At 40.3% G+C, this 25315-nt stretch overlaps 3 protein-coding genes across 5 annotated transcripts in view; 2 read left to right on the top strand and 1 right to left on the bottom strand.

Moving 5' to 3' along the window:
• LOC109538508 (gamma-aminobutyric acid type B receptor subunit 1) overlaps positions 1-18641 on the bottom strand; it is a 53348-nt gene extending 34707 nt beyond the window's left edge. For both annotated transcript variants that reach the window (XM_048661608.1, XM_048661609.1), the window contains exon 1: positions 18488-18641. In XM_048661608.1, the coding sequence (XP_048517565.1) occupies positions 18488-18490 (3 nt within the window). In that variant the 5' untranslated portion in view covers positions 18491-18641. The remainder of the gene's footprint in view (positions 1-18487) is intronic.
• Positions 18642-18772: 131 nt separating this feature from the next.
• LOC125502671 lies at positions 18773-25305 on the top strand. Of its 2 annotated transcripts, XM_048661611.1 has the most exons (7): positions 18773-21842; positions 23200-23454; positions 23660-23882; positions 23944-24080; positions 24179-24305; positions 24390-24470; positions 24559-25305. In XM_048661611.1, exons 1-7 carry the CDS (start codon positions 21810-21812, stop codon positions 24804-24806), a joined length of 1104 nt encoding a protein of 367 aa, XP_048517568.1. In that variant the 5' UTR covers positions 18773-21809; the 3' UTR covers positions 24807-25305. The 2 variants fall into 2 exon arrangements, with proteins under 2 accessions (XP_048517568.1, XP_048517567.1); XM_048661610.1 differs by having other exon boundaries at positions 18773-23454.
• Positions 25094-25315, top strand: part of LOC125502612 (spectrin beta chain-like) — a 2091-nt gene continuing 1869 nt past the window's right edge. The window contains exon 1 of the mRNA XM_048661376.1: positions 25094-25167. Coding sequence (XP_048517333.1) covers positions 25094-25167 — 74 coding nt within the window. The remainder of the gene's footprint in view (positions 25168-25315) is intronic.

Raw genomic sequence — 25315 nt, 5'->3', positions numbered from 1 at the left:
TCAAAGCTCCATGAAAACTTCAAAACTCGCGTCCTAAACCACCCAAACCCACTAATTAAAGACACGTTTACCCAAACTATCCCAAACCAACGATACCTAACCCCGACAAGTTTAATGGCAGACCCCCCCTGGAATCACCCGCCTTAAGCGGTTGATTCCCGACACCTCAAACCTCCTGGAAAGTACCTAAACTCTCTAACTCTTCCAAATTTAACTCTCTAGGCCAACAGCCACAAACCACTACTTTTCTCGCTCCGTACCCCTACTTTTTTTCTTTCTTCGTTCGCTCTCAGTCCCGCAACCACCAAAACCCACACCCCAAACCCACCAAGGCTCTTGCAGGCTACCAGCGAAGACAAAAAGCCTTAAATGGCTATGTCTGCGTTAAACATCACGTCACGTTTTGCTGTCACTACTCCCAAGCCTCCACTACTCCCAAGCAGGGTGATCAGTTGGCAAAGGAGACTAAAAAAAGCGCCAAGTTTAAATTTCGTTCCCCAATGAATGCTATTTAGTCGGTAATCCCAGCGCCTATCTTATAGGAGGATTGCTGCGCTTGCAGACACTCTGCTGGAAAATACAAGCCTTAAATGGCTCAATGAAACGAAAATAGGGCCTCTCGTTAACGATAACGGGGGAAGGCTGGTATACGGGAGCTGAAACTTCAAGTGCGATATGGAACATGCAAATTACATCCCCTCCCGCCGGCCGTAAATCCAACTTCCGTCCTATGGGATGAAAATTAGCGAAGCCACTCTGGCCTGGAAATTTGTTATTAATTGTTGTCTGTAACCGGCTCAATATCCCCCATTCGGGTCTATAATACGTTCACTTTTCGGTGCCGAGGCACCATTGTTTCATTTTCAGTGGAAAAACAACGGGGCCTAGATTGTCACATGCTAATAATACAAGACGCTCGTTTCTGGGGCGGATAACGTGTACCTACCATTATAAATAAAAAACTCTGACTCGAGCAATTCGATTCCGAAAATGGCGCCGGAGGGCCTCAACTGTTGCGCCAAAAACATCAGAACATCGTCAGTTATTAATTCCGTTAGAACAAAGCGGCAAGAGTGCCTTAATGACTCTCTGCAGGCTGGCAGAAGATAATCGTGTTATTCCAGACAACGGGGATAATGAAAAAAGGAGTTATCTTTAATACACTGCGGAAGAGGCGCAGCTTTTCCTGATTCCTCCGCGTGGACGGAGCCGCAAAGCTGATATACTAAAAAAGCTGAAAAAGTCATCCATTAATTAGGGGTTGGATAAGGGGGTCGATCAAAGTCGGCTCTAAAAAGCAGCCAGCCGATGACTGTTGGGGGGCACAAAAGAACTCCCTCGACAGCAGGTTTTGCCGCCGCTACACCCATAGACGCGCGAAGGTGCTAAAAATAAACGTTAAACCGTATTTCGACGTGCAAATGTACATATTTAACGGCATGTCATGGTTTATGGGCCTTTGCTTGTCAGTTTTACTGCCCAACACTTGCAAAAACGGGCGCCATTTCCTTGGGCGCATCCTTGTTCTTCAAGCAAGTAGTCTGAGCCCTCAAACCTCGCCAATTCATTAGTCAATTATGGCAAATCGATGGGATTTCAAAGTGGAGTATCAGCTTCGATGTTTTCTCGTTATTCGATTTTTGGGAAGGAAACACCCCAAGTTTCCCTCAAAGCTGAACGCAATAGACCGTCGAAATACACCCAGCCGGGCACAAAAGTCAATAAAGCGCGACAGAAATCAGAAAAAGAGAGGAACAACCTGTCAATTGTCGCTTTTCCCCATCCAGAGCCAACCACCCATTTATAAATATAAGTGGCTTTTCGCTCGCTCCCAGCTATTCCTGCCGAAATGCAGATAAAGACTCCTTTCCGGCTCGATCTCAAACATTCGCCCCTAGCATTAGAACCAATGTAATCGACGACGAATGATTGATTGATGATCTCTGCAGGTGCTAATAGTCCAAGAAACTCTTGCTGAATGCAGGTTGGCAAAAATCAGGAATCAGTGGAATTTTCGTAAAATTTCCCGAATTTGTAACGTGGACTGTCTTCTAAACAGTGTGTAAGTTTCAAGGTGGTTTCAAGTAGCCACTGGCCCCAGTGGAGACGCTACGGATTTTGAAGCAGAAGGCGCAGTGAGCTGCAATCCACCATTTTGAGACTAACATTTACTCAATTGACAAAAGCAGCATTTTTTGAAATTTTCGGTAAATTTCTAGCATTTTTTTGGGTGATTCCGTTTACGGAGTGTCAAGGTCTCAGGTTTCTACTTGCCCTAATTGGGAAGTTATCCATTTTGAAATAAGAGGGCGCACTTGACCGGACACAACAAGTTCGAGCCTGATATTTACTCGGCTGAAAAAATCAGGATTCCATTAAATTTCGATAAAAGTTCTAGCGTTTGTAGAGTGAATAGTCGTCCATAGAATATGAGACGTTTAAGTCGCTACTTGCCCTGGTTGGGAAGTTATGGGTTTTTTAAAGTAGAGGACGCAGTTGGCTGAAAACATCCTTTTCGAGCCCAACGTTTCCTCGGTTGGAAAAAGTCAGGATTCAGCGAAGTTTTCGTGAAATTTCCAGAATTTATAAAGTGTATATGTGTATATATAATATTCTAAATATTGTGTAATTTTCAAGTTGCCATTGGCCCCAGTTGGAAAGCTACGGATTTTTGAAGCAGAAAGCGCAGTTAGCTGAAATAAATTATTTTGAGGCCAACTTTTACTCGGCTGGCAAAAATCAGGATCAGGGGAGTTTAATGTCTGTTTTGAGAAAAGCAAAGAGGTAGGATCAAAGCGCAAGGGAGACACAGCCTAAGCGAATCACAATAATTATGCATAATTTATCGGCAACGTTACATAGATTCATAGATTTTATTGGGCTGATATTTGGCAGTAGTAGTAATAGTAGTAGTAGTAGTTTGGGGCGAGCCTTAAAGGCTTTTCCGCCAAGATATTTGGCAACAAATCAGGCAGAATCGAAGCATTGCATGGACATTTTTACCCTCTTAATTACGAAATTTCAACGGCCAATTAAGCATTCAGGCAGCGAGACGTCCATTAACACAAACCTATCTAAAATATAATGGAAATTGGCCATTATCTTCCTGTTACGCCACAAAACTTTGCTCCCTGGCATCAATAATTTAGGAGGGTCGAAATTAATTGTCTGGCTAATCTGGATTGAACAGATGAGGCAATTTTGCCTCACTGTTCGCAACAAAAATCCGCAATTTCCTGGATACTTCGCCCAATGTGACAACAACGCAAATGATCAAGGAGCCGGTAAAGGCTCATTTAAACATCCGCAAGTCAAAGTGACTTTTGTTGGGGCTCGATTAAATGCTTTTGGGGCGGTAAAAGTCAAAAAAAGCAATCGGGAAAATGGATTTATTCACTTGGTGCCCATTCTTGATAGGCGACGTGCACGGTCGGAATCGATACCACTACATTACGTATTCATGAAGTTTTATTGGCTGGCGCGGATTATCAAACTTTATCGTTGGCATTTGTATGTACCAGATACGATATGAAACGGCCCTTTGCAAACTTGATCTTTTTTGGCAGATTAGCAACATTGTCAATGATACGTACTTTCCTGACTGTGTGAATGATTCAAACAATTCGCGAGTTCAAAAGTCCAGACGCCCCGTGGTGGCAAAAATTATAACCACAAGTTAAATAGTAAGTTGACACTTGTTTTAATGACATTGGTGTCACATTGGTCTTTAGGTCTGGTTGTGATTTGTTTCGTTCTAATCAACTTTGTGTTATGTGTTAAAAGCGTGCAAGTATGACATTTTGTTATAAATGTCATCAACTCCAATAAATAAACAAGTCTGACAGTCTCAACTGTCACTCGACAACGAGTACTTTGACGTTGCACAATGCCACTATCGGTAGTTGGCAGTTAGGCGTGCAAAAAACACAAGTTATGTGCCCTCTAGTTATGTATTGTCTTTTGAACATCGGCAACATGGCGTTGTCATAGAGACACTAATGCTGTTTGAATCCCTGGACCATGCGAGCCGATAGAGTCGGACGCGCAAAGAAATCCGCTATAATGTATCAAGGGGAGAAATATGGCGGATTCCTGTCCGCCCCCCAATTCCCCAATCTGGTCACGTAACACATTTGGGCAAAATCGGACGGGAAAAAATTCGTTATCATTAGCAGGGATGGTTGGCAAATGCAATAAATGACAAAATCGTGAGGTTTTAATCGGGTGCTGCTTGTCCGACTGGGGTCTGGTTTTGGGGTGCAGAGAAGCCCCTTGGTTTTAAACCACCTAATTTCCTCCCGTTCCGTCATTCAATCGACTTGCAAGAAGCAAAGGAAAAACAGCCAATCTCCTGGACTAGATATTCTACCGGGACTGAGATTTAATAAAACGCATGGGGCGCCGGAGGGGTTAAAAAAGCATAGCGAATACGGGAATAATCAGAGGAAATATTTACTTAACCGAAAATATGCATAGGAGCCTTTTGGCGAATATTCGGGCTCGTTTTACATGCAAATGAGACGTTGTTGACTCGCGATCTTTATATGTAAAAAATGCCTATTAAGTGGTGAATTTAGTCTACAGGGTGATTCAAAATTGGCGTCATTCCTTTTAAGTAGTACTTTTAGTACATTTAATTCATCTACCACCATTTTTTAAAACTTAGAACGTTTATTTCTTTAGCTGGCCATTACCAATGTGATACCAGATACCATTAAGAGGTATGAAGTCACAAATAATCGAAAAATAAACACTTTAACAAATCTCACACTTCTTTTGCAAGATTTTAGTTTAGTCTTCCATGAAATGAATAATAATTTAACGCTTGTATGTTAAATTATATCTAATAATTCTAATATACAGGGTGATTCAAAATTGGCGTAATTCTTCTGGAGGTGTTGTCTGGCGCTGTTACAGGAGTATAGAAAAAATAGTAAAAGAAATTAATTGTTATTAAAAACTGAGAAATTTCCAAAAAACTATATCAGAAATACGGTAGCAATATTTTTCAGGGTAATCTGCCTAATTAACATTGTGCAAATACCTGCTGCTTCGTAATTATTTGAAACTCCGGTAACCATGGAATTATACAGAGTGACAATAGGATAGGCAAGGATAAACGGTAAATTCAACAAGATTTGCTGACTGCGGAACGTACTTTCGAAATGTCAACCTGTTCTCATAACCTCGAATATTGGTGTTGATAAATCAACCATACAACACCAAACATTTTAATGCTTGACTCCAAACAAGCTAATGCCTGTGTAATCTCCTTATTATCCACTCTTATTAAGCAGCTTTTCGTATTCAGTTAATTAACTCCTGCTCCATTTGTATCTCCTTGTGCTGTGCGTATCGTACAAACGTGGTAGGAATGTATCCCGTCCTCGGTATTTATTTGGTGCTTGGAAAAGTGTCATTTGATGTGCTCTGAGTACCCCTGGAAGGCCCTGATTCGATGATGTCCAATACTTGTTTCTCTGTGTCTGGAACCCGAACATCTATTGCCGTCCACTATCTGCCTGGATATAATCTCCAGTATTTGTCGCCTTTTGTTGGCGTGAGTTCTTTCAGCTTCTGCTATGTTACTGTAGCATGTCCTCTAAATTAATCGCACATTAGCAAATTCGTGAAAGGAAATTCAAAGTTAGTCACAGTTTGACAAATTGTTGTTATTATTGACAAGGGCTATCCACCTGTAACTGTCTGTTAATGACAAAAAACATCATTGCCGCTGTGCCTTTTCATCAAAAAATTGTCGAAGAAAACTTTTTTGATATCAAAAATTTTCGTAATTTGAAGCAAAGATCGTAATTTTTCTTTTTGAATGCTTAAGTATTCCATTATGCTCACTCCCATGGAACAATTTCAAAATAATGTTTAATAACAAAGTTGAAATTCGATCTTCAACTGTTAATATCTTCTAGAAATTTTCGAAAAAACAATTTTCAATATTTTTCTCGTACTCCCCAAGGGAACCTTTATCACCCCTTAAAAGGAATGACGCCAATTTTGAGTCACCCTGTATTATATCCAACTCTTACAATCAAAAGTATAAATATCTCCTAACCATCTTGAAAAATTTTTCGTCGGCTTTCGCCCAAGCGGGAAATAAAGCTGGCGCCGCCACTGAAGGGGAAATGTCCAAATGAGTTTTTTCAGGAATTATATTTCACTATCCATTCCGGGGTTTTATCGGTAATATTTCCGAGAAACTGAACAACAGCGAATTGTTTATGACTAACGACAGTTGGGCAGGCACAAAACGTTCAAATTGGTCTTGACATGACATTTGTGCCGATGGCGTGCAACCCGAATCGCGCCGCTGTTTCAACCTTGATATCAAGTCCCCTCGGCGCTGAATAAAATTAGGAACAATCGAATTTATGACACATACACGTCTATATCCATTCTAACAGTCCAGTGGACGGTTGCAACGTTGCCATAAGTGGCTATTTAGTCAAAGGAAATGATGCGCGTTTGGCATGTGAAAAATTGACTTTACGCGTGCTGTTCAGCATGTGATTAGCTGCAGGAACATCGGGACACCCGGGAAGGTTAACCTACCCATCGGGCGCAACATCGTAGCAGATCGGGGGAAGGCCGGTCAGATACATCTGACCAGCTTGGGACACAAAGCGCTAACCGCCTGCAGTGCAACGACTCTCGTAGCCACGGCCTCGGCATACGTACTGTAGGAGGCGCGGGGATCTTGCTTTTACTACCCGCTTTGCGTGATGAGGTCACTATAGCACCTCTCAATTTTCACAGTATATTGCGCGCCAAGAGATGCAAGGGCTGGGAGAAGCCCAGCGATCAGCCACTAACCTTGAGGCAACAGGTGCACCTCATTGTATCAGCTGTCGGTGAATGTTTAAGTGGACTGTATTTTTGTGTTATTGCCTTCTTCGTGCGCGTCCCTATCTGAGATGGCACTCCCGATTGTCGGCAAAATTAAAATGTATATTGCTCAGAACGTTATTTCTACACACGTCTCGTTTTTTCAATTACCTTAGTTACTAGAAACAAATACAACTTAAAATAAAAAACTAATTGTCACATCGCCCCCTAGACTAACTTATGTGGTTGGCAGGAGAGACAAATAGATCTTATTTACTCATTTCCCAACATCAGCCTTACTCACACACGCGGGGCGCGGTCTGGCACCCCAGCCACTACCGCGGAGCCGCAGGGGCAGCGTCCTAAAGCACCCACTCCGCTGTGGAGCAGGGGGTACAGGGCGCAGTCACCTCACCGCTTCTGCGGACAGCCTGACTGGCTGGAAGACTCGCCTGTGTGTGGGTCGTTCAGGTAAACCTTCACCACTGCAGGCTTCGGCCTCAGTGAGTGCATGCTAAAGGCATCATCATATGGCGCTCTAGTTCAAGAACCATATACACGTAAGGGGAGAATTGGAGAATTGGGAAACTACAGAGGACAGGTGATCTATTGCCAATTTGAGGAAAACCCACTAACATGTATTCTCATAAGTAATACAGTCGGACCCATACCGTTATGGGAGGTAGAGACCATACGGGTATAAGAATAAAACTCAAGTTAAAGGGCGAGGATCGGAGCATAGTTCTAGCATCTGCATACCTGCCTTACGACCAAATAGGACAACCGCCTCCAAGTGAATTGCGCAAGTTTGTGGAGAACTGCTAGCCGTCTAAGACCAGAACTGTCATTGGGTGTGACGCAAATTCGCACCACATTTTGTGGGGCAGCAGTGATATCAATAGACGGGGCGAGTCTCTTTAAGAATCCCTTACAACTTCAACGTTTGAGGTCTGTAATCAGGGAAATTAACCAACTTTTGTAACAACGGTACGAAGGGAGGTTAATGATATTACAATCTGCTCACACCGCACTAGCGGGGGCATTAGAGATTGGTATGTGTCGGATATGCTCAGCTAGTCCGATCATAGATACATACGATTCAATATCGAGTCGGAACAGGTACCCCTCTCGGAGTATAGAAATCCGAAAACAACTGACTGGGTCTTCTAAAACAAGAACCTTTGGTTGCATTTGGGGGACTGCCCAAGCGAAGCACCTACGGTGCTGGAGTTAGAAATGATGATGACTACCATCACACCCGCAATAAAATCAGCCTTCTAATCCACATGCCTTCTGAAGTCGAAGAGACAAACGAGGACATCCATATGGTGGAACTCCGCACTCTCAACGGTGAGAAAGCTATTCAACAAAGCTAGACGAAACGAGGCCTTCTGGGGCGAATACAAAACATCCCTGATGACGTACGGCTACGCCATAAAAAAAGCACAAAGAACTTCATGGAGGAAAGAATGCGTGGATATCGAGGATACTCCGAGCTACGCGAGATTCCATAAGGCAGTTTCAAAAGAACCACAGCAAAAAGTGGGCTCCCTGATAAAATCAGAAGGAGGATATACAAGAACAGAACAGGAGATCCGGGAGCTTATGCTTAAGACTCACTTTCCTGGATCAATACTAGGAACAGTTGGAGAACAGGAGATAGATCTACAGGTGGTTTTCGGGGCGCGACAGCGGACCCGAAAGGGTGCTGGACTTTTGCCTCTAGGATTGTAAACCAGTCCAAAGTTCAATGGGCCATAAGTTCTTTCTGACCGTTTAAATCACCGGGAAATGATGGCTTAATGTCAGTTTTGCTACAACAGGGAACCGATTTACATGTGCCCCTCTTGTGCAAGATGCCCCATGCCAGCCTGGCCCTGGCATACATACCAAAGGAATAGTCGAGGCAAAAGTAGTATCTATTCCAAAGTAAGGGCGTGCGACGTAAGCCCAGGCCAAATCCTTTTGCCCGACCAGCCTAACATCGTTCCTACTTAAAACACTAAAGAACCTGACCGACAGGCATATCAGGAAATAAATTATCACCAGAAATCCCCTACACCACAACCAATATAAAACCTCATTAGGGGGAGCCTTTGACAATACCTCTTTTCAGTCAATAGTCACAGCGGTGAAAAATCGTGGAGTGCAGCCTTCAATATGTGAATGGATCTAAAACATGCTGAGCTGCAGAACAGTTACCGTCGAACTCAATGAAGTCAGCGTGGAAGCGCGGGTTGCCGGTGGGTGTCCGCAGGGAGGAGTTTTGTCGTCTCTGCTGTGGAGCCTGGTGGTGGACCGGCTCCTGTCGTCTCTTGAGGGGAAGGGTTTCTACAAAGTGGGATCTGCGGATGATATCTCCATTGTTGTACAAGGAAAGTTTGGAGACACTGTGATCACTGATGCAACAGGTGCTAAACATCACCCAACAATAGTGTAACACGGAAGGGCTGGAAATCAGCTCATCCAAAACATCTATTATTGCTTTCACAAAGAAAAGAGATCCTAGAGCCCTTAGACTAATGTCTATCTATGGGAATACAATGCATATGTCCGACACTGTTATATATCTTGGGGTAACCCTGGATAAGAAACTGCTGCTTAGAGAACATGTGGAACATAAAACAAACAAGGCGATCAAAGCTTTATGGTCCTGCAAACGCACTTTTGGAAAAACATGGGGAATTTCACCGAAGATGGTGTACTGGACGAACGTCACCATTGTGAAACCCATAATCACATATTCTGCCGTCATATGGTGGCATAGAACCAAAATCAGCACATATCGATAGTCCCTGAACAAAGTTCAGGGGCTGGCGTGTCTAGGAATAATTGGAGCAACGTCAACGACGCCGACGGCCGCTATGGAGACACTCCTGGGGCTGAAACTTTGCATTTATCCATTGAAGCCGAGGCCCTAAAAAGCGCTTACCATATGGGGGACGGTGTCATGAACGCGACGGAATTGGGACACAGCGCGATCTTCAAAAAGCTGAAGACAGTCGAACCCATGGGATTGAAAGCTGATCGAATCAAAACTCTAAGCATTTGGGTTCCTTTCAGAACATGTTCTGCATGAGAAGCGAGATGGTGGATCTACTCTATCAGGTATCACAGGGGACTCCGTATGGTATACGGAAGGCACAAAAACAGAATCGGGCACAGGCGCTGGTATAGTCGAAAGAGGAAGTACTGGGGAAAGGATTACCTTAAACCTGGGTACAAGCACGACCGCTTTCCAAGCAAGTGTAGTAGCGATAACAATTTGCGCCCGGAAAATGAAGTAAAGAGCCTACATACGTAACCATGTTACCATCGTAAGCGGAGATAAAGCCGCAATTAAGGCACTCCAATAGTACACAATCAGGTCACAATGTGTGCAAGATTGTGCAAAAGAACTTACGACCCTGGCTGTGAGCTCAAACAGAGTAAAACTCACTTGGGCAACAAGGACAAACAAAAGCAAAGAAAACAAGATTGCTGCGGAACTTGCTAAAGCAGGGGTGGAGCAATCACTGACCAACCAAGAACCTGCTTGTGGCATATCTCATGCCCAAGTTAGGGCAGGAGTTGGGCAGTGGATCTTGGAAGAACATGGGAAGTACTGGGAGGAGACACCGCGACCCCTTACCGCAAGGTTGGTGGGACCTCTACAACCAGTGCGGAAAAACGAACTACTAGGTCTCAGCAGGCAAAAAATAAAGAGGATAGTGGCCTTTTTAACAGGACACGCCCCATGCAAAAACACCTCTTCATGATGGGACTGAGCGATTAACCGACCTGCAGGGGGTGCGAATTAGAGGACCAAACTACTCTACATATTTTGTGTCACTGCAGGTCATATGCACCAGGTAGACGAAGACTCTTGGGGACAGAAATGAACGAGCTGCTAAGCCAAACACCACCTCGGCGGTGAGGAAAGGGTTTTAGTGGATAAAAAAAATGGCTGGATTCAGACATTTGCCTTTGAGAATTTTTCGCAAAACTTTCTTCCAGTGCAATTATTCGTATAAATCCTGTCGCCTGCTTTTTTCCAAACAGCACCAAAAAAAAAACATTGGAACAGCTGAAAAAAACGTCAAAGTGACACTGCGTTGCCGCATGGCGATCCATACACGGCAGTGAGTCCTCGAGGGTCCTTTCAGGCCTTTGTAACCCGATAAATTCGACATAAAGCGACCTTTCCGCGCCATAAACCAGCCTTTTAATTCCCGGCCGGTTGCAGAGCCGAGACGAATGTGGAAAAGGCTTTACCACATGCATTTAAATCCTCATACGTATGAAGTCTGGCATGTCGATCGAATTGAAATTAATGAAGAATGCCCTGGTTGAGCGATCGATTCATCGAATTAACGGGCAATCGAGATTAAAGAAATCGCTTGATAACCGAGTGGAAAGACGTAAAGACGTTGGTTGATGATTCCCATTGAATCGCGGGCTCGGCCGCCCCTTTATCTGGCGCGTTCTCCTTTTCAGGGAGGGATGATTGGAAACGTGACCGGGCGGTTTCAATGGCGAGTTGCGCCACTGGCCGAACAAAAGAATTCTTAAAATTTTCAAGGCTTTATTGACTTTACCGCGGCAGTGACATATTGCATGCATGCACTTCTATTGGAGACGGGCCATTAATAAATCATCGTGCCTCCTTGCCGTTGAAGGTCCGATAAATGGGTCTTTGTTAATCGAACGTTTCTATGCACTTGGTTGGAGGCTTCCGACGTACATCAACTATGTTTCGAGTGAACGGAGCCAATTAGGCCTGGGTAACATTGTGCTGAGTTGCGCTATTGAGTTGTTGCCGCTCTCTGAGCTAACGAGTTATAACTCATCGGTTAATGAGTTATAATTCATTTGTTAAAGCTTTACGAGACCCGAGACTGGAATTTTCACATCTAAAGAAAAGTTATTATCGTTTTTCCTCAGTAACGTTTTACTACTTTGTTCAAACAACTAAAAAAAAGTTGTCTAGATTTTCCCAGCAACAGAACTGAGTTAGTGCGCCGGTGCGGGTTGGCGCACCAGATAATTTGCGTAGCACTGCGCCAGCTCCTAAAAATTCACTGAATTATCCAGGCCTACTCAGATGGGACACGGACTTAAGATTGACTGTAGACAGTCTGAAGATATACGAGTCATAAGTCATAGCTATGGTTCGGTTACAACTAAAATCCATTGTTTATATTAATTTGAAAATAAATTGTTTTTTAAAAAGCAAACTTTCAAATTAATCAATAAAATTATATTTAAAGCAAGGCACGAACTTTATTTGCTTGACAACTACGAGTGGGACAACAATTCAAACATTGTAAACTTGTCTTCAAATTACGTAAGACAACGCGGAGTCCAAAGAAGGTCAACGAGTTTTCTTGTAAAATCGATCTCTTAATTTTTTTGCCTAAAAGATTCAGTTTTTTCAACCAGTAAATCAACAGTAAAACGTTAGGAAAACCGCGGTTTTTCTGTTTAGAGACTATGTTGTTTAGAAATATGGAACTAAAAAGTGAAGAAAATAAACTTTCGCTTTTTCAGGTCGGGGAAATATTTTTGGAAAAAGACCTCGAAATAATTATTAGGGTTTTGTCCATAATTTGAAGCTGCAAAAAGTTTCCTAAACATTTTTTCAAAGCTGTTAAGGAGGCGAGTGTTCCAATAAAACTCACCTTATAATTTTTCACAAAAAATACCTAAACATTGCTAGGGTTTTAAGTAAAAAGACAATGTGTATTAGCGAGTCCACCTAGTGTACAAAGTGGCCAAAAATTAACAACGGTTCACATTCTTATGGACACAGAGCAGGGGCGTGTAGAGTACATCAAAACAAATTGAGTTGCCATTTAAGTTTTTTTCTCATGCCTGTGGTGAACGAGATACAGGGTGTTAAAGTTTCAAAAACATTTTGATATTTTTTCTTTAACTCGTAAAGTTTATGAGATGTTTTGCTCAAATTTTTAACGTAGACTAATGTTTAGATCCTTTACCCGTCGGTGAGCCAACTGGTTGTGAAAATCTACAGAGTGTTATTTTTTCTAGAGGAATACCCCCTTTTACCCCTCCCGAACTTTTTTATGGTGCGCCACTAACTTTCACCGAACAAACTTTTGAATTTGCTGTTCAATTTAAAATTTTTCTGATTTCTCGCAGTTTTTCGTATCTGTTTTGGTTTTCGAGCTATTTGCACAAATATAAGTCCATGTAGAGCTCCTGGGTGATTTTCCATGAATTTTCTTATAATTTTTTTGCGTCCTTTTGTTCACATTTGTTTTGTGAAACAAATTAATTTCATAATAAATTGAATTATTCGTTACATTTTTCTGTATTTACTGTAAATTGAACAACAAATTCAAAAATTTGTTATGTCGAAGTCAGTGGCGCACCACTAAAAAGTCCTAGGGGTAAAAGGGGGTATGCCTCTTGAAAAAAGAACACCCTATAGATTTTCACAACCAGTTGGCTTACCTACGGGTAAAGGGCCTAAAGATTTGCCTACGTTAAAAATTTGAGCAAAATATCTCATAAAGTGTTGGAGTTAAAGAGAAAATACCAACATTTTTTTGAAATTTTAACACCGTGTAACCATGGGCCTGAGAGAAAAAACTTAAATGGTAACTCGACTTGCTTTGAAGTCCTCTACACGCCCCTGCTCTGTGTCTATGAGGTTGTGAATCACGCTGTAGGTATACAAACATTTGTTTAAAAAGTTTTAATTAATATAATACACTATTTTTTCATTTTGTGCTCGATAAATTTGCTTTTTATTGCCATTACCAATATACATAAGATGTAGGTAACAAATTAAAAATCACAACTGGTGTGATTTCTATACCGTGTTTTCTATTATTGAAATTATATTGTCTTTCCAAAATGAATCCGAAGTTTCAATAATTTGCGTAATAAACTGATTATATGATCTGCAGAAGGACATTTGGTAATGCTTTACGGTACGATCTGCTGTGGCACGCGCACATGCCTGCACGCAGCCAAACATTGCATACATGGTCAGCCATGTTGCCGAACTGCCACCAAAGTAGAAAAAACTTAGCAGAATTACGTCCATACAGGTAATAGTAGACGAAACTGATAAGCTCATACATATGATTGGGTGCGTAATTTAGCCGGGACCCAGCTGATTGCAGCCTGCCGTTTGCATGCAAAGAAAATAAAATAAAGTATTTTCAGCTTTGGTTTTTCTATGGATTTCTATGAACGCGTGTGAGTTCTTAATCAGTTAATTGGAATTATCATGAGAATCGGAAAAGTAGTGAAAACTGGGTATTACTAATTACTATTTATTTTATATTAAAAAAAACTTTAAAATTCTCAAATTCTTCAATCTTCAAATTGATTCTGTTTCAATGTTTCAGCAAAACTGATCGCGTAGGTGGTTAAGGAAGTGGTAATGATAGTACTGGCAACTACGCGAAAAATGTTGAGTGGCACGCCGGCGCAAAGTGCTAAACTATCATGGCGACCGTTGTTTTGTTTTGGAAATTGGTGAATTTCAGAGGGCGAAAAGTGGTGGAAAACGGCATTTAGGTTGTTGCAACGGTTTAGGTAGGCAACGAAAAGTTGTCTGATTGAGCTTTCAAAAATTCTTCATCAGCCATTTTCCACATAAAACAACATTTACATAATCACACTACTGGACCATAGATAAAGACAAGTACTGGACTACGGCAGGCCGGCGTGTCTTGTGACGTCGGACTAATCACATGGTGTTTCAGCATGACGTCAATCTGATCAGATTTGAAAGCCCATTTAATAGCAAAATAATTTTTTCCGGATTTATTTTTCTTGCAGTGTATTTATATGCAACAAAACTTGTATTCTAGTGTGTTTTTAATTAAAAAAAAAATAATGCAAAGAGCCTATTGTCAATTGATTTCTCCGACTATTGGAGCGTATCGGCCGCAATAGAAATTGAATTTTTTCGGGCAAATCTCCGGGTATTTTCAAGAAAGAAAAATCCCCCTATTGATTGGCCCCAACTCCCCGCCTCGACATTGATGACCTACTTGAAACTTCACGGCAGAAACAAAGCCACCCCTCCTCAACAACACGCCAGCGACGACATGGCCCCGAAGAATTCCCTTATATTCCCCAGTATATAGATATATTGTTGTTGATTCCCGGGGCTTAATTCCATGTGGAGTGTTCCGGAAGGTCGCCAATTCCCCCGAAAACTTCGGATAATGCCGATTAAAACGCGAGAGAATTTCAGGCCACCTACCAAAAACAATATGATCGGGAGACCCAAAGGGACTGTTTAGCGGCAACATGGTGCTGCAGGATTCGATAGTTTAGAGGCACCAAAATTTCATTTTCAGTATACATCTTTTATATTGGACTATTGTCCAAGGTGCAACTGTTTACCATCAAGAGCAAATAGACAACAAGCTTGACCATAAGACATCATTAGGAGAAAATGATACGCTATATTGGCAATTCTGATTGCTGCTCAACTATCACCGGCTGAATTGAACGACTGCTGGTTGTTGCCGGAGTTGGTGTGCGACGAGCTTTAGCTAACTTGCAGCCGAAAGTTTCAATTAATTTGACGCTTTGCGACTCAACTTTCGCATAACTGAGGCTTCCAGGGGGCCAGCTGCGGTCCTCGTCTAGCAACTGGTAACGAGCCTGTAGACTTAAATTAAATTTGACGTGGGAATCTGACAACAGCTACTTGCTCGAATATGACTGAACTAGCAGTGGTTTTGACATACCGTTGATGGGAATGTGAAAGTGACTATTAAATTTCGTTCAGGCGGTGACATCAGTGTCGTGACATCTAATTCCGTGACAGTTTTCGACATTCATGATCCTAGGTGTTCACACATACTAACGCCGATATACATAGTTAAGCAGCACCGATTCGCCGTAATGTCGCCGACATAAATGAACCCAGAAACATTGTTGCCAAGGTTTAGGTAAAGAAAGTCGCATAGTCACACACAAAATAGCGCCAAAATCGCCCAACGTTGACGAAGACTTTGTGGTGCTTTTTTGGCACATATCGCAATTTCAACATTTGAGACGCATTTTAGCACATTTGATCGCCTAATATGCGATTTGTCACTCAACTTGGCAGCACTGGCAGAAAAATATTCGTTGGCCGAGATAAAAATATTATCATAATCGTTCGTTCGCCGATCTTACGTATGCTCAATTCGGTGTTTTTTGGTGAAATGTTGGAGCTGGTCTTACCCATCTCCGACAACTCGCCAAGTAAATACTTTTACTTACTTTTTGGGCTATATGTGTTTTAGTATAAGTTAATTAATATAAGTGTTAAGAACATTTTAGGCTATTAAATATGGATCGATATCTCGAAATATTGTATACTGTTCATCGAGATATTTTGGATGCAAAATTGAATATTAAAAAAAACAAAAAATTATGTTTAATACATTTTATCTATCTATCTATCTTTTGAATTGCCGCCGTTGTTTCGCTGGCGACTCGCTTTTCGCTATGCCGACATATGTTATCGGCGAATCGCTGGGATCTACAATGCATACGGGCGTAACACATAGTATCGCGACAGACAGTAGCGGACGTGTTAGAAGAAGTAATTATTTTAAAATTAAGGCGAAAATAAAAAAAAAACGGGTATGGATGAGACAGTGAATTAGGCGTACAAACAAACTAGGGGCATCAAAAATCACCTTTTCTAAGTTAACAATTTCTAGAAGCGCTTCTTCTGCTTGTTCACGTTTTTGTCTATCCTTATAATGGGCGATTTATACGATACGATTTATCCCATAGACATGGATATGATTGGTCATATTCCCGAAATGTAATCAAATCAAAAGAGATTGATAACCTTAAAGAAATGTCACCGAGACTTTGAATATAAAACTAACTAGTTTTAAGTTAGTTTTATATTCAAAGCACGGAGACATCGGGAGTGTCAGGATGTCACGGCAGTAATGCCATACTAGGTAACTTTTCCCTAGTTCTAAGGATTTTTTTCAAGCAAAAGAAAAAATAGATTTGTTATAATTGTCTAGGGATTTTTAAGAGTTTTCGTTTATCTGCATAAAAATTGAATTCTGGCAAGAAAATATTAATATATCGGACTACATAAGGCTAACAAGTAGAAAAGAACCACACATTTTTAAAAGTAATCTCAATTAGTTAAGAGTCTCCTTTAAGGTCTTTTTAATTTACGGGAAATAATCTTTACTGGGATGCAAAAAGCGATTGACCTGCACTGAGTGTGTTTTCGCAACTGCCCCATCTACACATAAACTTTGTCAAATACCTATTTAAATTAAAGCTTGAATTAAAAAAAATAAATCAGAAGAATACAAATTGAAGCTCAATTATGAATTCCATTTTTTACAATTTCGTAATATACCGTTTCCAATATAATTTTTTGTTTTCCTTTTCATTTTTTATAAAACATTTTTATTTATAATTTTATTGAAATTCTAGGAAAAACCGGATTTTTTTACCGATCTGGCATTACTGTGTCGCGGTTCGCAAGTTTAAGAGTCCAAACCCTCCCAGGTGTCTAAAATTATAACTATAAGTTAACTAGTAATTTGAGACTTGTTTTGTTTACATTGGTGTTTACATCTAATTGTGATTTGCTTTCTTTTAATCTAATCAATTTTTGCAAGCTTTTCATTTTTGTTTTTTGCTTCATTCATATTCATTTTTGTTACGATTTCAACTCTCATATTTCGCTTGTTTATTAATTCCATTAGATAAACAAGTCTGACAAGTCCCAACTGACACTCGGCTACGCCTAATTTGAAGTTTGGCAGCGCCCCCATCGGTAGTTGATCGCGCGAATAACAAACCATTTTGAAATGTGTCACGACACCATGACATTGAGACATTCGGGTGTTCAGACAATGACATTGTTGTGCAATTCACGTCACGACATTGGATGTCAGTACATTAATGTCACCGTGTGAACGAGCTTTAAGTCAGTTTGCGTTATGGTGGGAAATCGCCGAAAAATAGTCGGCAAAGTTTGTGTGTGCCAAGTATGTTGCCGCTTTTGCAAAATGCATCTGATTTAAAAACTGCAAGCTATTCGATAGTTTCTCTGTTTTTTGGATGATAGTTCAAAGTGCCGTTTTCTCCATTCGCTCCCTATCCCTGGATCATCGCCACTAACAGATTCTCTCGAGCATCGTTTAAGCCTGACCCTCGCCGGCTCATGAATATTTAACAATTTATTCCTGGATAAGCATAATGCTTTATAAATTTCACAGTCCATGAACGTGTTCCACTACCCGATCTCACATTTAATTAGGACGAAACGCGCAAACACACGTAACACAGTCGCGCGTTACAAATTAGGGCAGTTTTAGTGTGGTTTTTTATGGGGGAGGGTGCTGTTGCATGGTCTTTCGGGGACTGGATTTGGGAACTGCAGCTTTCCCAATCACCTCGAAGTGGGTATTTTTAGCCAAGGCCTGATTAATATGCAATGAGCAGATTGTATTTCCATGCATGTAAATGCAGGCAAACCGCATCGATCGCTTATTAAAAGCGCTTTTTATATGCTCCTTAATTAAGTATTAATCATGCGATATTTTATGACGACTGATACACGGAGGCCCATATACCTACATATACAAAACGACACTGTTGCCCGTTTTCCAGGGTTTTCTTGCTACAAACATACTCTTACCATTATGAAAATCTGTGAGCTTGTGAGTCCTTACAGCATGCTCTCACCCATCCAAGCGGTTCCAGCATTGCTAGCAGGACGCACAGTCACTCCACAGCCACTTTCGCGACATCTGCCCGTAAAAGTCACGCGACAAGCTCAATGGTCAATGTGGCCCAACACCCTGTAGCTCCATATCGGCATCAGATTGAGAAAGTCCCGAAGGAGCGCCGGTATATTCGAGCGCCTGTCCCGCAAGGAATGGGCTTCGGGAGGGCGAGCAGGACGTTTCGGCTACGGGCTCAGTCCTGCGCCCTGGACGGGAGCACGTGTGCGTGGCTTTGGAAGCCCCGAGGTCGGCTGGGCCGACGGAAGAAACGGGGGTCAGCCTTTATTACGGCCGCCAAACTCCTGGAGCATTTCCTTACCAGACAAGGGTGCGGACGAGCCGCATTTGGTCCGCTTTTTATTCAAATCAGCCCTACATTACCGGTTTTTATGGGCCACATGAGAAAACCCCGCGGTTGAAGGCAAAACTATACTATTAAGGATGGCTAATTATCTTGATCTACTCCTTTCGGTTTTCGATCACACAAGTCCCTTCACATTGCAGCCCATGTAGCATTTTTGGTCTAGATGACGTCCAAATGACGACATTCGTCTTATATTAGTCCATGGACTAATAAGTTAGACGTCCAACTGACTGTGACGTAAGTCACAGCTTTAGTACGTCTAAATGACCAATCACAATGACGCCTAGCTGACGAATGCAAAAGCGTAAATTAGACGTTAAGTTGAATCATTATACAGAGTGATTTTTTTTCGATGACTAGTACAAGGATCTTCAGAACTAGAGCAGTTACGAAGAAGGTCAACCGGACAAAGAAATGCGGAAAACCGCAATTCCGCCAGAACTTTTACCAAGAGTAAGTGCGGTAAAGCTTAACAATACGATCTGCTGTCACCCACGCACAAGCCCGCACGCACCGTACGCGCAGTCGAAAATTCGATACCGCTCAGCTATATTGCCATCAAAGTAGAAAATCCCAATCAAAACAAACGTTCAATAGAGAATAGAGAGTTATGGTGGGTTTATACACGAGAATAAGGAATAACGCTTAATGATTAAGGCGTATCTTAAAAGATTGTTGTGCGTTAGTCCATAGAGGTGTTTATAAACCGAATAGTGCCTAACGCTTAAGGAATAAGGCTTAAGAAAGCTGCCAACTTTCAACTTTTATCTTATCTGTTAGGCGTTATTCTAATGAGGCATGCGCAGTTTGTAAGATAAATGATTTTCCAATATCCCATGTGACCGCCAAACATCGTATTTACAGTTTGTTATGAGGTTAGAAAACGAAATTATTAAACCAAAACGAACTACAACTTCTTCAGAGGACAAATCCATTTTAATGTACAATATAGGTATATATGAAATAAGCTTTTATTGGTATGTTATCGCGATAATGTTGACACAACCCTATTGTTTCTTAAGCCTATGCTGCAATTTGAGTGGCTGTACATAAAATAATATTGTTCCTTATTCTGCTTTATATACACCCCAAGTGGCGTTATTCCTAATAAAGCGTTCTTTTTATGCCTTAAGCCTTATCCTTATTCTCGGGTATATACCCACCATTAGGGCAGAAAGACCGATTGGGTCGATAGCCTTTTTCTATAGGAAATAAAGATTATTTATATATATATACCCACCATTATTGGACGCTCAATAAGGACATGCAGTAATAAAGCTAGTGGTATTTTGAAACATACGCGCCTGCGCAATTGAGTCAGAAAATAAGGGACCCCTTAATAAGGGTACTGTTCCGTGCTATTTGTGCAGCAATACTGTACGCTTTATTTCTACCTTATACTGGCAATTGACATTTCTAACGTCCGCTTGCAGGTTAAGTCCACAGATCACTAATTTCTGTGGTCGGTGGCCACTGTGGATACTGAAAGCAGTGAATTAGGCATTCCAATAACTATCATTTCGTTAGAGAAATAAGGCAAATGCAGTGTTAAAATAAGGATTAACCTTATTACTGCATTACAGTACTTATAATTTCCAATAACTTTCTAATTGCAATCTAGCAAAATTTGATAAAAGTCTGGTTCAGTTATACTGCAGTTACTGCACCGCACAACGGTACACACACTATAAGTTGCAAGACCGGCCATTGTCCAAAAATTTCCAACTTTAAAACTTAACTTTTAAATTCTGGAGTTTTCAATTTGATGCGTCGTTGGTTAAGGAAGTGGTAATAATAATACTGGCAACTGCGCAAAAAATTTGGACTGACACGCCGGCGCCAAGAGCAAAACCATCATGGCGGTGCCTTTTGATTTGTTTTGGAAATTGGTGAATTTCAGAGGGTGAAAAGTCGTGAAAAACGGCATTTTCTCGAAAAATCTATAGGAAAAATGTTGATGGTTATGATATTTTCTATAAGGTGGACATAGTCTTAAACGGTAACACGGCAGTCCTGATATCAGATTACCTTAGCAAAAATTAAAAATAAATAGCGATTTGGCTTTTGTTGACCATAAGCAACTTCTCGCCTTCCTGAACCCCTATGAAACCCAGACGTATATGAGAGAGATGATAAAGAGAGAGAAAACGGCAACTCGACTAGTCCTTTAAGTCCTTAAATTTCTAATAAATATCAGGTGCTTGTGTCGTTTGAGTCCTTCCAAATTTTCAGTTTTTCTTCCCTTTTTTCAAAAATTTCCTGTATGGTCCATAAATTAAGCTGAAAAACACTCACAAAGTTTGAGAAAAATTACTACTTTCAGGCTAAATTTCGAGTCCCAAAAAAAAAAAACCCAAACTGCGGCAAAGATTTTTAGTTAATAAAATCTGACTAACAGCGCGCTAGATAACCTCAATCAATGGACGACGTTGGAAAAAATGCTCAAACTTTTGCGAAAAACACTGGTGAATTTTTTTTCGCAAAAAGTGCTTAATTTGAAGTGTTCTTTAAGGTAAAAATCGGCGACATTTAGTTGCTCCTCGCATATTTTGCTTATACAACAATAAACAAATAATTAAGAGAAGTATTAAAATATATGATCAGTCAATAACGAAGTAAGTATTCATATATTTATTACTATTTTTTTTTAAAAACAAATAACATTATTAATAGACGGTTGAAAGCCGCCAGCAGCCATTACGGTGTTTTCTTGGTTGCGTGATATCTGGCATACGGACGCAAACCGCGAATGTTTGACAGCGACATTCAATTGTCTGGAACTTTGTGGAAAAACTTATCTGACATTAATTTTGCTAGTTTTTCGGTTTTTCACGCTTTCAAAAGTTATTTCCGTAATCAGAATCAATAAAATGAAATCCAAAGCTTTTGCGTCGATGAATTTGGTAAGATTTGTACTGCATCTTATATACCCTGTTTTTAGCAGGCTTTTGTCGGAATAGTTTTTCATTATGCTTTAGCAATCACCCAAATCCAAGTTAAACATTGAAAACCTATTCAGAATGTTTCGTTGCGTGTTATGTTCTACAAGTATTTAAAATCTACATTTGTTTTAGTTTTTTCGGCTTACAATTTCATATCTTGCGCCATTCTTTATTCCTGCTAGGTTTTCAAGAGGAAAATACGAAACGTACGTTCGAAATTCAAGAGGCGATTTAGAAAACTGACCTCAATCAAAAGCGCAACTTTTTTTGTTTGATTGAATATTGAAGAGCATTGCAGATCTATATTAAATATACAGGGTGTTTAAACTATCGCCTACATGAGTATTTCTTTACCTGAGGTTGTTTCATGCCGAAACGTTCATATAACATCGGTGCGCAAATACACTCACTTGCAAAAGTCTTGCACCCCCCCTGTATTCACTACATACGTTTAATTTATACAAAATTGTTTTATTGGTAAATAAAACATACTTGTTTACAAGTAAACAAACTGATGGAATTGATGATGTTGATGATTCTGTAAAAATTGCACCTTTATATTGATTTCTATTAGGGCTCGGAATCAAACTCGAATAATTCGAGTATTCAAATATTGTGTAGAGGTGCACGCTCTATTACGAATATAAATTTAAGGCAAGTGTGAACTCGACTTCTATTTTATCGTCGTGTGATTGAAAAAGGAAAGTTTCCCTGCATGCGAACGTTCAAGGGCGGATGCAGGGGGGGTCATGGGTGTCATGAGCCCTCCTTGGGCTGGGTTTATAACGACTGACAATATTTTTTCTAATTGCATAGGCAACAAAAGACTGAATTTCTACTACTTGACCCCCCTGACTCAAAAGCTGGATCCGCCCTTGTGAACGTTACCATTCAGAAGATATTTAAATTAAATCGCACATACAAGCTATAAAACCTTCACCATTATGAACTGAACTCTATTACACCATTCGATCTTTAACTTCAAATGATAATCATAGAGCCATCACAAAAAAAGTAGGAAAATTATACAACTCGTCTTCGGGCAGATATATGAGAATTAAATGTATCCATGAGCTAATATCAAGTCAGCTAGAGAACCTTCCAGCTGTAGCTAAACTGTTATGTTTATTGGAACATTGTAATGATGCAGCTTTAAAACATTTTCAAACTTCAATTTGTTTACCATGAGTAATCCGTCGTGTGTAAACTACATAAAAATCCCCTTTTTTTAATTATGTGAGATGTTTTAAGAGATAGTTTTAGCTTTCCTACCATGATATCGCATACATTTTTCAAGTCGCGCTTATGTATTCTTCAGGTTTTAACGAACAGCGATGTAAAAAACTCAGTAAACACTTTCCAACTATCCAAGAAATATGCCAAGAGACTGGTGAAAATCTCGATATTGAACATTATTTACCAGCGAATTGCGATTTCTGAGAAGGAATTTGAGGTGAAGAACTATCAAAACATTCCCTATAGAGTATGTAAACGCAAATCTCAAAATACTTTTATCAGGGTATATTATCATTCGGCTTCCAATGGTATCATTGAAGCTATAGAAAAGGATTATGTAAGTAGTTAACAATCCATAAAGAATTTAAATATTTTGCCAGCCCCTCATAAATTATGACCTTATTAGAGACACTACAGTGTTTCTAAGATTCAGCTGACTCTTAACAATATTTCTCCTTCAAAAATTAAGCATTATGTCGGAGTGCTATATTCTTCTGCGCTTCATTATATTCAAGGAATATAATGCAAAGTAAACATTTCAGCTGAAGGAAATTGCAATGCACATCATCGGAAAAGATAGTGACGAGCTCTTGGAAACTTACAACATAAAAATTAAATACAACAAGCAAGATTCCAAGTCTAATCAGAAAAGTTCAGCAGTAAAAGCCGCAACCATGGAGTACTTTAAAGTTCTGACTGGAATACCAGGGAAGAAGTGGCAAGAAGACAATGTGAAAATGTCTTTCGAGATTTTTTATAACAAAGGTTTGTATGCTCTGAAGCAACCGGAACCTTTTCGTAACCAAAATGGTTATCTGTTATTCAGGCGTTCCAATTGAATATGAGCCTCCTAACTTTGAGCCAACCAAAGAACTGCTGTGTTCTAACCCAAATAACTTAACAAGCTTGGGAAATATTTCCACTGGCTTTCATAAAGTTATTTCGTGGGGCCGCGGCGCAAATGTAAGTTTGTAAATGTAAAGCACTTCTATGGAATAATACGAAACTGCGAATGGGCTTCCGGATGCGCGTATAAATATTGGTTTTGTTTTTCGACGCAGTTTGCCGAAGTTCGAAAACTTACCCATTCTGAAAACAGTTCAGTCCCAGTAAGTAATGCGAAAAACAATTTGTTGGAGGATGATGATAATATGGAAGACATCCCTGAGCTGAAGCGGAAACACAACAGTGAGAAGTTTTCACGCACATAAGTGTTCATTTCAAATTATGCCTCCCAGGTAAAAGGTGCTAACTTGTAATGAAATCTTTTAGATGGTACATGCGGCGAAAATGCGTCAAAAAAACATAAACTGCAGGTCATATCACCTAATAGTGACATAAGTACAAATGGAGGCAAGTTTTGCGTATCAAAATCACACTTTTCTTATCTACTTATACTGTTAAGATATTATGATCAAACCAAAAACCTGGCAATTTTTAGAAATTGATTGGGGAAATATTTCTATCCTGTCCAGTGAAGACACATACTGTCCGTGTAAATGGCGACTGCCTGACAAATATGAAACCATAAAATGCACCAAATGTTTTGGAAAAGTGCATTTAGCATGCCACGGATACATCAGTATCGAAGCTGTTGATAAAACTAAGTTTAGCTGCTATACATGCGTATATTCTAGAACTAACCAGAACAAATTAAACAACATGAATATGTTGATGAAAATGAGGTAAGTTTTAGCTTAACCATTCCATACATCCGTTTTCAGCAGGCATAGTATTTCGTTAAATTGTTACAAAAAAGCTCATTTTATTTTCGGGAAATACTTGATTATCGAAGTCCCAATGGCATCAATGTGCGTTGTCTTACGTAATTTGAAGACAAGTTTACAATGTTTGAATTGTTGTCCCACTCGTAGTTGTCAAGCAAATACAATTCGTGCCTTGTTTTAAATATAATTTTATGGATTAATTTGAAAGTTTGCTTTTTAATAAAACATCTTATTAGCATTACCATAGCTATGACTTCTGACGCGTATATCTTCAGACTGTCTACAGTCAATCTTAAGTCCGTGTCCCATCTGAGTAGGCCTAGGTAACTCAGTGAATTTTTAGGAGTTGGCGCAGTGCTTCGCAAATGGTCTGGTGCGCCAACTCGCACCGGCGCACTAACTCAGTTCCGTTGCTAGGAAAATGTTGATGACTTTTTTTACTTGATTTTAGATTTATTTTAAGGGCCATTT

This window comes from Dendroctonus ponderosae, unplaced genomic scaffold, assembly GCF_020466585.1.
Source record: "Dendroctonus ponderosae isolate FM_Combo_2020 unplaced genomic scaffold, Dpon_F_20191213v2 Dpon_F_20191213_1, whole genome shotgun sequence".
In the NCBI taxonomy this organism is placed as follows: domain Eukaryota; kingdom Metazoa; phylum Arthropoda; class Insecta; order Coleoptera; family Curculionidae; genus Dendroctonus; species Dendroctonus ponderosae.
Note: the sequence above shows the minus strand (reverse complement) of the source record. Positions and strands in the feature narration are given on the sequence as shown.

Excerpts from the sequence above, each read along its gene's own strand:
- LOC125502671 (XM_048661610.1), top strand. The coding sequence starts at position 23,155 with ATGATATCGCATACATTTTTCAAGTCGCGCTTATGTATTCTTCAGGTT. Across the intron at positions 23,455-23,659 it reads AAGCTATAGAAAAGGATTAT|CTGAAGGAAATTGCAATGCA; the intron begins GTAAGTAGTTAA and ends TAAACATTTCAG. Across the intron at positions 24,306-24,389 it reads GCTGAAGCGGAAACACAACA|ATGGTACATGCGGCGAAAAT; the intron begins GTGAGAAGTTTT and ends GAAATCTTTTAG.